Source organism: Melopsittacus undulatus, chromosome 6 (assembly GCF_012275295.1).
Source record: "Melopsittacus undulatus isolate bMelUnd1 chromosome 6, bMelUnd1.mat.Z, whole genome shotgun sequence".
NCBI classification, from domain to species: Eukaryota; Metazoa; Chordata; class Aves; order Psittaciformes; family Psittaculidae; genus Melopsittacus; species Melopsittacus undulatus.
This window is the reverse complement of record NC_047532.1, coordinates 19,968,911-19,981,684: the sequence shown is the minus strand read 5'-3', so window position 1 is coordinate 19,981,684 and position 12,774 is coordinate 19,968,911. Positions and strand designations below refer to the sequence as shown.

At 49.3% G+C, this 12,774-nt stretch overlaps 1 protein-coding gene across 4 annotated transcripts in view; it reads left to right on the top strand.

The window, feature by feature from the left end:
- DMAP1 (DNA methyltransferase 1 associated protein 1) overlaps positions 1–9,924 on the top strand; it is a 30,683-nt gene extending 20,759 nt beyond the window's left edge. For 3 of the 4 annotated variants that reach the window (XM_005151077.3, XM_031050875.2, XM_031050876.2), the window contains exons 9-10: positions 5,224–5,296; positions 6,564–6,910. In XM_005151077.3, the coding sequence (XP_005151134.2) occupies positions 5,224–5,296; positions 6,564–6,910 (420 nt within the window). Of the gene's footprint in view, positions 1–5,223; positions 5,297–6,563 lie in introns of all 4 variants that reach the window. The other variant, XM_034064263.1, reaches the window with a different exon arrangement.
- Positions 9,925–12,774: the final 2,850 nt, after the last annotated feature.

The following is a 12,774-nucleotide window of genomic DNA, read 5'->3' as shown; positions in this document are numbered from 1 at the left end:
TAATGCTGACTCTTTCCAGGTTATCAGCTGTCATTTGTGTGGACTCCAAGTCATTCTCATTCAGGCCACTTGTGCTGGGTCAAAGCAATTTATACACCCTTCCTTGGGGGCAAAGGGTGGGAGAGTATGAAAACCTTGAAGACCTTGTTACCTGTGCTGGTGAAAACCCATCAGGCTGAGCTATTGATGTTGATGGCTTCTTCAGGAAGTATTAGTTTTATCCCTTGAATCAGTGCTATAGATGCATAACAAGGCATTAATGTTTATAGGATCAGTGAGCTGCTATTCATATGCCTTCCAGTGCAGTGCTTCTCTGGGATCTGTTGGCTTCCCTCATCCTTGACAAAGCTTTCACTAGGTATATTCCTTTAACAAGCAAAACTGGTTTAATTTACCAGGAAGATTCAAGTACAGTATTTCTATTTTTTCAGAACTGATGTGGGAATTTGTGAGCTGTGTCTAACTTCAGTCTAAATAAACCCTGAAATAACCATTTACATAAGTTAATGTAGAAATGGATTCTTATTGAAAGATTGGTTTATTTAGCATTAAGCCTCATTGATGAACCAAGTGGATGGTCATGTGCGATCCCAGAGTGATCACTGTGTTTAATGTGTTACAGAGCATAACAGAGATGGCATAGCAGTATGATTCTTTATTTTTTACTTGCCCTAAACCTTAGTCTGGCAGATCAGCAGGCACTGATATAAGACATGGGGTCTGTGGCTGTAAGTGTGGGGCAGGAAGAAGCATCTGTGTTCATTGAGACAGAGAATACCTGTGCAGTTTGAAACTTCTAACTTTTGCATACATCCATTGCAATTTCCCATCTTTCTTCTACTGTAGCACTTTAGTTCTGAGCTGTTAAGCATTTCAGGTTTCCAGAAATGTGCACTTTCATATCAGAAATGGTATATTTTCTGCTGGGGTATTTTAAATTCCAGAGCTCTAAGACTAAAGTACTTAATATGGTTCTTTCTCTGAGTCTTCAAACTGTGCAGGAGTGGAAGCTCTCCACTGCTGTGGAGCAGAGCCATGCAGCTGGGGAAAGGTTGACCTTCAGACAGAAAATGCAAGAAACATTATTCATCTGAAACTTTAGCACTCCTTCCTGGAAACCCACTAAGCAATTCGGTACTCTAAAGATATCCACGAAGAAAGAGCCTGATGAGGAAATTCTCTTACTGCCGAAATTCATGAAGAAGGTGGTTTTCAATGTCAGTGAGCTGTATTATATTGCTGAACAACAATGCTGGTTCATAAAACCACAGTTTATAGCTGTACAGACACAGGTCAGATGTGTGTAGTTTTTAGGATTAGTTGTTTTAGGACAGTCATATTATTTAGGGTTGAGGAAGGCTGAGTTTAAGGAAAAGATTGTCTCAACATGGAATTAAAATGAAGTGCAGCATCAGGGAGGGTATGTGTGAGATATCCAAATAACTGCTGATTAATTTTAAACCTCTTGTATTTTGGTGATAGACCAAACAAAAGCTTTCAGCACAGAAGTGGGATGTTTTTGTTTTGTTTTGCTTTGGTTTTAATTTATGAGCACCAGAAAGAGCATTTATGAAGAAAGTGATAAATTAATAGCAGGAAAGTCAGTACGATCACATAGATACAATCACACATGGGACCTAGCTGAGTCTGTCTGTAGACCCTGCAGACCAATTCAATTGCTAGTGCAGATCCCCATGACAGTCTCTACCTGCCAGGTGGTGATGCTGTAAGACACAACAGGGGACTGTGTTGCAAGCTCTGCTATTACTTAGGCTTCTTTACTCCTTCAGAATATATGTGAATACATTTACAACTATGCTTAAAAGTCTTAGCATAAGTCATAAAAACTGAATGGCACACAAAAATTAACCCAGTCTGGGTGGGGAAGCTGTATCTTTAGTTATTTCTTATCATGTTTGTTCATGTAATGAATATTGCCCATTAGTAACTCATTTGCAGTAGGTCTCCTAGCCATTAGCGTGAATTAGCAAGGTTTTGTTGGGGGATGTCTCAAACATTAAATAAAAATCCTGTATCATTCAAAACCTCAAGGATACTCTGCGGTGAGACCCTCTATGAAAATCAAACTGCTCAGGTTCACCCCCAGTCTCTCAGCTCCTGCTGTGACAGTGTGGTGGATGCTCTGTTCATCTCTTTAAGCTTCATGACTCAATTGCTGAGCAGTATCCTTCTCCAGAGGATAGCAGGCTGGGTCAGTGCTGGTGTACTCCATCCCTCTCAGGCCAAGTGCATGCCAGCAGAGGTTGTGTATCCCAGGACCAGGCAAGGCTCCTCTCTCCATAGGCAGGCTCTGGTAACTGTGGCTTCGTGGTGTTGATTCACACAATTTTCTGTAGCTCTGTATTTATTTTTCTCTTGGTACTCACAGTTCATGTGTTTAATGCAGGTTGTTTATAGCAAGGACAAAGGATTACAGTCCTTAAATCAAAAGCGATGTTGGTGTAATTATAAGCGCAGGCTGGTGTGGCAAAGTGGGTGTAGGGAGAGGCTGTCAGAGGAGAAGAGCATCCAAAATATAGTAACCTCAAAAATCCTGGCTAATCAGCTTTCTGACAGGAGCAATCTGTTTCTCAGGTATTATTATTATATGGGGACTTTAAAGATAATAAATAACAATAATAGTCTAGTATAAGGAAGGAAAGAAAAGGGCAAATGCCATTCACCTCAGAAACTGTGGTTGCTCACTGGAGTTCTCCCAGGAACATAATTTTCCTTAGCCCCTGCAGAGGACTTGATCCATGACAACACCAAGAACATCTGGGGTGTTCTGGTGTAAGCAACAAGATTGGCTTGAGTGGTGTTTTCATTAACACAGAGACGTGGCCTGCAGAATCTATGTACCCCAGGGCAAGCATCCTGAGACAGAGAGCTCTTCTCTGTGCTGTTGGCTGGGACTGGTGGTCCCTATGGATTGCTAGATTCCTTGGGAATGAGGGCAGGTGATACACCAGTTCCAGCACTCTGGTGCATCTCTGGACGTATACTTAAACCAAAACAAAGAAGGGCTTGCAGAAGTAAGCTTTTCAGAGCTGTACAGGGTGTGAAGGCTTTCCCTCCTGCAACGAGGCAGCCCAGCTAACGGACCCTGGCTAACATATTATCAGCAGCATTTGAGTAATAGACTGCTCATTTAGTTTTAATACATTTTGCATAGAGAGCAATCAGCCTTCATCAGTCTTAGAGATGAATTGGCTTAGCCAGCTAAATTCTAAAGATATTAGTCTGACAGCAGCCACATAAATCATAACATTTTCTTAATGATGGTAAAATTAAAATATACTCTTGCTTTGAGAAACCAATGAAGCCTTCCTGTTTGCAGGCCAGATCATCCTGCCTGAATTAAAAGGAAGCTTAATTGATGTTTTTAAACTAAACTCACAGCCCCACTCCTGAGCATCTCTTGTGTTCCTTTCTTTGAAGTTAAATTAATTTGTCCTGCCTCTCCCTATTCCATCTTCTAATCTTCAGCAGTGTCAGTGGAGACCTTGGCTCAGTGTTCATTGACCAAACTCCTATGGGAAGTGAGCAGTACATACACAACGTCACAGCTGAAGGCTTTGCCAGGTTAATTGTTTGTGTTGCCAGTAGTTCTTTGAGCTTATGCTTTTCCTCTAACCAACAGAAGAAAGAGACCACAAGGCCTCCTGTCTGTCCACCTAGCCTAGTCAAGCATGACCTTTTCCTGTTTCTTGTCCATTGCAATGCTTATTCCCCTGGGCTGCTCTGTGGCATCCATACTCTGGTTTCTTGGCTAAAATGATGTGGTAGAAAAGGCAGATTTTCCCGGCAGGTGCTGCACTGGGGTTGTGGAGCTGCTTATGGGACATCAGCCACAGCTGAGTTAAGGTTAGTGCTTTTGCCATTTGGGTATGTGCTCCTGCCTTCAAAGGGATTAAAAAGTTCCAGGCGGTGTCTCCTGTTGCTTTTGTATTGGGGCAGTGAACACCATGGAAAAGATGGGCCTAATCTGGAAGGCTGACATTGGGCTGTTTGTTTTTGGGAGTTTCAACCTGTGGCTTAAGGGAACTAAGGTGACCATGGTACCCTCCAGTGAGCTCACCTCCAAGGCCAGTTTTAAGGTGCAGTAGAGAATGGCTCTCCTTCAGGTCATTCCCAGCCCAGTGTTGCAGGCTCGTGGTTGGTTTGGCCAAGAATGGGGCCATTGCTCAGTAAGTGGTGTGCAGGATGGCTGCAGGATGCTCTTACCTCTTGGCTGTTCACTGACTTGCCGGGCAGCTTGGGCTGGTGATGGTGATCCCTGGGTGGAGGTGTAAGTTCACCTTCCCAGGGCTGGATATGAAGGGACAGTCCACAGCTGTGTGCAGTAAGGCGTTTGACACTATGGTGTTGAGAATCATTTCTTTCCTGGTCTGTTCTCTGGCATTGCTGAGGAAGGAAAGCGTTCGTTCTTGGATATATCCACAGGGCTTGGAAACCTGTTCTCCCCGGTACATTGTGCCAGCTGCATTTGTGCTGCTTGTAATCTAATAAATGCTTGGTCTGAGCAGCTAGGACTCCTGCTAGAGCCCAAATGAATGCAGAGGAAGGACCCTGCTAAGTGTACGCATTCTTCCTCTCCTGGCCAGCTCCGATTCCCTTTCATAGCTCACATCTGATGCTTCCTCTCTCACCTAGCCCCTTAGCTCCGATGTAAATGTGTGTTCACACTTCTGCCAGTCAAGTAACTGTGCTCTCTCTGTCTCTCCCCTTTGTTACAAAGCCTGCTCTGTAAATGAATCCCACAGGTCTGGGGCTCAGCAGGTAAAAGGAGAAGTGAGTCTGTTAGCGCATGAGTCTAATCAGGCCGGCTAAAGCGAATAAAGTAGGGCAGCATTGCACATTAGCCGCTGTGTAAATGAGCCCTTTGATGGGCTGGGCACCGCGGGAGAGTGTTTGAAGCCAAGAAGAACTTTTGTTGTTAATTCAGTGACACATGGAAACTGTAAAACAGCGTGTCTTGCACACACACGAGAGGGAAAATAAAAGCCCTCACGACCGGGCTTTTCAATACCTGCCCTCGGACCTAGTCTGAAAACTTTCAGCCCCTGTCTCCCTCTCTTACCACTTGATTTTCCTTTCTCTCCCTTTCTTTTTTTGTTCCCCCTGCACTATAAAAAGAAAAGCTCTCTTGCCTTTTGAACTAGACGGCTGTGAGTGAGGGCTATCTCTGAGCTGTGTGGCTCTGTTACCTTTGTGTTCCAGATGAAACTGCCAAGCTCGGTGGGACAGAAGAAGATTAAAGCCCTGGAGCAGATGCTGATGGAACTCGGAGTAGGTGAGTAAAGGGGGCACGCGAGAGAGAAAGAAACACACAGAGCTAGCCTTTGTTCTCGAGATGGGCTATTTTTTCCCCTAGTAATACAGCCAGTTTCTTGAATAACAGTATGTGAATGGTTTTTAAAATATTTTATGTGTCTAAAAAAAAGGAAAGAGAGGGTAAAAGCCAGAACAAGATGCACAGGGTTTTTTATTTTTTTTCCTCCCAGTAGAAAAATGTTTTAAAAGAGCCTTTGTTTCTCTCTTGTTTGGGCCTTTTTAACCATCAAGAGAGGCAGCACAGTATTAGGAAGGCAAATCTCAGCCTTGCAGGGAGAGGTACTTCTAAGTGTGTTAGTGACCGCGGCACACACATTGTTCAGGGCTGCCCTGTCTTGCTTTCAAGCTTCGTTTCCTCTTAATTTACTGCTCACGGTGGCAAGTCCAAAATGCATCTGGGACTGTTCATCCCCCCTTTACAGGTTGCATGCTGTGTGAAAATCTGGAGCATCTCTGCTGAAGGGCGAGTAAACACACAGCCTTCACTCTTGAACTCCAGTGTCTTAGCAGCAGAAAGAAGGGTTCACTTAACAGGTACAATACCCACTTGTAGCTAGAGGGAAAGAAGTGCAGCCTATGGCTAGCTGCTGCCCTCCATGCAGTGGGTACAGTTTGCAGGTACCACAGGTCCCAGCATGCAGTGCCCCTTGACTGGACATCTTTTCCCCCACTGTGGCTAGGGGTGGATTTTTAAACACAGAAAAATAAAAAAAGAAGGAAACCTCCCCAAACCGTGACCTTATTGGTGATTTAAAAGAGATTCCCGAGCCTGCTCCCAGCTCTGACTCTGTTAACTCTTGTTAGTTTTTTGGGCTGACTGGTTTATGGCTTGATATGTTGTCTCAGAGACACTGCAGTTCTGAAGGCCTCCTGTGGCTGGTGAAAGTGGCTCAACCAGGGTGCTTTTCCCTTTCTGCTTTAAAACTAAAGGATTTACCATCTTTGCTTGCTAGGGAAGCCTTGAGGAAGGATCTGAGTGCTTCTTAGAACCTACTTTCTATGAGGATAAGGAGGGGTTCCTGACTCCCCTCTCCTGCCTTACAAACCACGTGCATCTTGAGGTCTTCCTGGTGCTGCAGCCTGCTGTGCCTTAGAATCCATGTGATGGGAGCAAGGCTCCTGGTGTTTCTTTGTGAGAGTGAATGTGCAGCCAGGACCTTTCTAGGGGTCTTCTGTTGTAGGGTTGCAGGTTTGGGTGTTTAACAGAACCCTTTTTTTCTCCCTAGATCTCAACCCGATGCCCACAGAGGAGATTGTGCAGATGTTCAACGAGCTGCGGAGTGACCTGGTGCTGCTGTATGAGCTGAAGCAGGCCTTTGCCAACTGCGAATATGAGCTGCAGATGTTACGGCACCGTTATGAGGCCCTGGCCAAAGCTGGTAGTATTGGCCCCCTCACTGCAGAAGGCACCCATCCAGATGGCCAGGCAGGGCTCGGCATCGAGGAGGTCAAGGGAGATACCAAGGACCAGATCATTGATGTAGTAGGAGCACCACTGACCCCCAACTCGGTGAGAAGGAAGGTTGTGGGGGCAGAACAGGGAGCACTCAGGTCTCCAACGCAGATGCCCTGACAAGTGCTGGGGATGCTGCCCTGCTCTCCCTCCAGGCATGCGCGTCCAAGGGAGCACAGCACGCCTGTTTACCCCAAGTCCCAGTGCTGCTCTCTGGGCTCGTCTCCTGTGCTGGACAGTGTTCTTGGTGCTACAGGTGGGGTTGGCAGGGCTTTCTACATCCTGCATGCAGGCAGATGGCTTGACGTGGGTGCCACCGTGGACCAAAGCAGCAAGGCTTTGGGTGACGAGAGCTTGCCCTAGGGCAGCAGCAGTGATTCCAATACAGCTGCAGGCCTGAGGCATTTTCCTTCTAGCCACAGCTCCACAAGGGTTTCTGAGAGGGAAGTGAGTGGGGAAAGCAGTCTTGAAATGATGAGCCACGACTTGCCCAAGTAACTGGCATTGAGCAGTAGTTCTGCCTGAAGCAGGAGGCTTGGGAAGGAGAGAGGTGTTTGAAGAGCAAAGGGGTGTTTTTATACCCTGCTTCCAGTGCTGTGAAAGGAAAGCCAGACCCTAGGGGTTCTTCCACTGTGAGCCCCATGACAGTGTCCTGTGCATGTACCTCTGCAGGATGTGAATTACCAGCCTCTCCTCCCTGCCTCCGTGAGGGCAGGCTGCCCAACCCCTCACCACTGCCTCAGGGCCAAGGGTATGCCGGGGATCAGCTGAGGTTGCTTTCCCCTCTGTGCAGTCCCCTGGCACAGCTGAGCTGAACTGCCTGACAAAAGCTGTCCGTCTCCACACAGTGGCATCCCCGACGCCTCAGACATACTGCCCCTGGTAGTGGCACAGACCTTTACTTTCTAAACTGTATAATGTATTGCAGGATATTGAGAACACCTAATCGGCAGAGGTGACACCTTAGCCTGGACTTGAGTAATGTCCTATTTGATTGTGACAATATGGAGTCATAAGGAAGCGTTCCACTGAGACAGGTTCATGTTTGCAAAGGAGTCTTCTGAATTTTTTTCCCCCCCATTCTGCATTCAGTCTGAAATCTCACCCCTCCCTGCGGTCCCGAGTGTCCTGGGTTTGAAACTCTTCCGGCTGATTCACAACACACTTGCTCTCCCTTGAGACTTTGCTTGTTGGGAAGCTGGAAGAGGTGGTGGTGGTGGTGGCCATGGCTGCAGGAGGAGGGAGCCCACGTGTGTGTTTCTGACCACATTGTTCCTCAGTGCCACCCCCTGGAATTGGAAACAAAGGGGTGGGCCCAGGCAGCACAGAGAGGGTTAAACTGACCTGGTCTCTGACATATTTGAAAGAATTATAATCAAGTTAATTCACTGCAAGGCAAATTCAGTACCTAAAGGGCCCCCATGTTAAATACAGCACTGACCTTTACCGGCTGATTACACAAAGACGACACAATTAGATTAGTCCAAGACAAAAGGTCAAGCACATTCACACTGTGACCATTTTATGCTACCTTTTGAGGGGGGGGAAAATTACATCCCAGCTGGAGGGGTGTCTTGGAGAGGAGTGGAATGGGGCCGCTGTACCATCTTCTGCCTGGCTCAGGTCTGTTTGGAGAGTCAAGCAGTGCCTGGTGCTGTACTTGCCCTGAACCTGGCCAATGTGGCAGTGAGAGAGACAAGCAGCCTGTGACCCACAACCAGCTTTTCCAGGGGTAGGCTGACTTAAGTAGAGGCCATGTGTTGATGATGCTCCCTGCCCTGCCCTGCCCACAACTGGCAGGAGCCTTCCCAGTGCCTCTCACTCAGCATCATGGCTAAAATTGGCCTCTGGAAGATAAATGGGTTGGGGTCAGCTCTGAGAAGAGCTGGGGTATGTGCTGGCTGGTGAGGTGTGTGGATGTGTGTCCTGGTTTCGGGGTTATCCCTGCACAAGGTGGGCGACACCTTGCCCTTCCTGTCACCAGGTTTAACCCTGCCACGCCAGCCTTGAGCTCCCCAGTTCAACTGTGTTGCTTTGCCACTGAGCTGCTGGGGGCCCTTGGGGGAATCATTTAATCTTCCTGCTTCAAATTCCTCTGGGTTGGAGAATCCCTTTGTGCTGTCTAGCACTGCCCATCCATGGCACTCCACATGTTGGATTAAGCATGGATTAGTTTAGCCTCCAAACCAGCTGCTCCCCTGAAGCCAGATTTGCTTCCCTAGAGAGAAGTATCATGCTCCAGATGTTGGAGGGAATGAGTGGCAAAGCCAGGAATAGGACTAAGGAGTCCTGACTCCTGAGCCCTGCCTGGCATGCCTGGATTCCCTCCCAGGAATTGGAACGGATGGGCAAAGGGACAATGGGGTCTTGAGATACTGTTTGTGGCAACATCTGGGTGCCTCCATCCCCCTTGTCCAGCAGTGGGGATGGGGGCATCTCAACAGGGTGTTAGGGGAGGTCTTGGCAGTGAGACCCCGTGGGGCAGTGGGAAGCTAGGCACTGCTCTGCCTCACTGTGTCCACCGCATCCTGGCTGCCCTGGCTGCCTGTCCACCCTCCCCGAGGCACTGTGCTCCCGTCGCTGACCATTAAAGCTGAGCTGGGATCCCCCCAGTGCCGTCTGCTGCTGACCCTGGTAGGGGCTTTACTCGGGGCCTTTGGGAGGTGAAAGGTGAGCCGAACTCAGAACAAATTAGTTCCAAGCAGAAGTTCAGCCAGTTACTCCAGATTGGATCCTTTGATTTCCGCAACTCAGACTCCACTCAGTGATCTGTAATGAGTGACTCTCAGAAATCCTCACATTGCAGCACTTTGTTCCTGAGCTCACAAGTCAGCCCATTAATGGGTAAAGGAAAGGACCTTGAGTCTAAGAAGTCTCGGGTTCAGAGTCAGAATTATTTGACTTTTAAGCTTCCTTTATCTGAACTCCTGCTGACTTCTTGTTTTCTGAGCCTGTTTGAAAGCTAGAAGTTACATTGTTAAGATCAAACATTCTCTCTTTCCAGATGGAGTTACAATATCTGTCTTTTATATATATATTTTAATATATATAGTGTATATATACCAGGGTGTATATATAGACCTCTCCTTTTTTTTTTTAATCGTTCTTTCCATTAAAAGAAACTAGACTTGTAAGCTCTTGTAAATTATAATGTAAAACATTTTTTTTAACCAGACAGTTCCCAATTTTGCCCAAGGCAACTGGAATAGCTGCGCCACAGAAGGCAATAGGAAGGTGATTAATATGAATTTGTGACATATTTGAAAGATGGGTCTTTTGCCATATAAAGATTATCAAACACATGTGCTCTTCCCCATTAATTCCACAGCCCTCCCAGGGAAGCCACAAAGCCCAGCTCCTTTGTTTCCAGGGTGGGTTTTTTTGTTTTTTTAAATGTACCTTTCGGTCCCCTTGATTACCACGGATTTGGTTTTTATAGGGCATCTGCTCACACTGCTGCGTGGGTTCTCTGGCCCTTTTATTTCCCCGTTAATCGGATCCCGTGAAGGCAGCCGTGCCAGGGCCTCTGACAAAATCCATGTGTGTGTTGTATTTAACTTTTAGCCGTGCAAATTCCATGCTCTGTTTGCCGTCCGCCCGGTGCCCAGCGGGATCTGGGGGCAGCCTTCCCACCGGTGGAGGCGGCAGAGCCTCCCACAATGAGCGCTGGGCTGGATCGGTTTGGAGAGCATGTCCAGTGCTGCCTTGTCCAGCCTCTGGGTTCTTGCAGGCCTCTGGGGATGGCGTAGCTGCAGGGACATGATCACAGTCACCAGCCTCTGCCACTGCCTGTGGTGCATTGTGCAAAGTGGATCCCAGTTCCAGGGCTCCGGCACAGTGGGCCCATACGGCACCCAGCTCATGGGGTACCTGGTGGCTCTGGCATGCTTGGGGCACCCTGCACGCAGAGTCCAGCTTGGAGTGCTTACAGACCATTGCATGTTCTTCAGAGCCTGTGCAGTGCCTTGCAGAGAGGCTCCCTGCAATGCAGTGCTAGGGCTGAGGAAATGTTCCCTGTTAGGTGTAAATGGTCCCATTTTTCCTATGGCTGGATTCAGCCAGCACCTTGACGGTGAAGGGTGAGGGTTGCCAGAGCCCACCAGTCCCATTCCTGTGTATTGGAGTGTGCTGCCCAGAAAAGAGGTGTTTTTTTTTGAGGGGCTGTGGTTCTCTGTCAGCCTCCTACTTTACTCCTGGGCCACTTCCCTGCAGGTCTGGATGGTGGAGGAGCAGTTCCAGGTTCTGCCCTGTCCCATGTTGCGCATCCGTGGCATGGCTGGCTGTAGTGCAGAGCTGTTCTGCCCCTCTCTCATGCTCCTAATGGCTCATAGCATGCCAGCTTGCTCAGTCAGGGTCCTGGGGCCACTGGGTTGCCACAGAGCTCAGCCCCTTTCTCCTGCTCTCTTCCAGACCCTGTGCCATGAAGGTGATAATCCCAAAGCCCTGTCCCAAAGAGTCCCTAGAATGATGGCTGCAGCCATGGGGCAGGATGGGAGCCTCCTGTTGTCCCCGGCATTCGCCATCAGACCCAGCTCCTCCTGCTACCCTGCCCAAGCCAGGCAGACACCTCTGGCTTCAGTCTGCAGTGAGGTCTCTGCACCCCATGGTTTGCAGGGCTTTGGAGGGGCTGTGGGGTTGCTGAAGTCAGCCATGGGTGCCTGGGTTTGTGCAGTGCCCACTGTGGGGCACCATGGTCCCACTGCTGCTGCCCACCCCATGTCCCCTCCACCTGCCTTTCAAGTGTAACTGGTGATCGATCTGCCGTGACAACGTCCTCTGAGTCACATTCTCGCCTGCAGGAGGAAAGGGCAAAGGCCAAGTTCTTAGTTTTCATAGAAAACTAATTAGACGACTCCATCGAAAATGGGTCAATAAAGCTGATCAGGAGCTGCTCAGAGGGAGCCATTAAAACCCCTGTGACCTTTGCTGGAGCGAGTGGGCTGGGGCTGCCCCTTCCCTCTGGGATCTGCCCATTCCATGCCAGCTGGACAGTTGAGTCCCTGTCGCACCACAGCACCAGGCAGGTCCCTTGGGCACGTGGATGTGATGGTGGTTCCTGCATGGCCCGGTATGGCTCCTGTGCATCGTGGAGCTGCTGCTTGCACGGGCAGAGCGGGTGCCCCAGCACCGTGGGCAGGGCCATGCTGCCTGTAGCAGGGATGCTCTGTGACAGCAGCTGTGTGGGCACAGTGTACCAGGTTGCAGGGTGAGGTGACAGATGCCAGTGGGACGTGGTGGTGGCACCCATTGGTGCAGCCCTGTTGGGACAGGCTGGTGGCATCCTTGGTGGCTGTCCTGGGGTATGAGCAAACATCAGGTGGTGGGAGAGGCTGCTGGGGAGTGTTCCTAGTACCAGGGAATCCAGACCTCCCATTCACAGCCAAAAAACTTGTCTTGGTAGGGAGCATGGACATACTGGGGTGCTGTATCCCAGAAAGGACAGCCCCGTCCATGGGGCACCCAGGCAACACACCCGTGCCTCTGCTCCCCCCTGTACACACTCGCACATGGATGGGCACAGCCCGGGCTCCTTTACCCCCAAACTTTATTCATGTGGCACATTTACAGCAAGGATTGGAATAACTAGACAATGGAAATGCTGGGTTTGCATTATCGGTTGGTTTAACTGGAACACCACACACCATGCAGTCATGTACCGCCAAGTTCAGTGCCTGTATTGCCCTTCTGGCTGCCGTCACCGGCTTCGCTCCAGGCCATGCACGCACGGGCCCGGGGCTGCAGCCTCCCTGCTAGGTCAGCACCCGGATGAGGGCTCCATTCAGCAGGGCCCTGGGGCTGGGTGATAGGTGACACTTTGGGGGGGGGGTACACGACACGTGTGCCCTCAGCCTGCCCCATGGCTGCCCCCCAACCGCCCTGGCCGGCCGGGAGCCCACCCAGCCGGAGGGGATGTGCTCGGCAACTCTCTCAGGCAACAAGCCAGCTGCTGCTGAGCGTCCGCGGGGACCGTGGGGGGCCGAGCC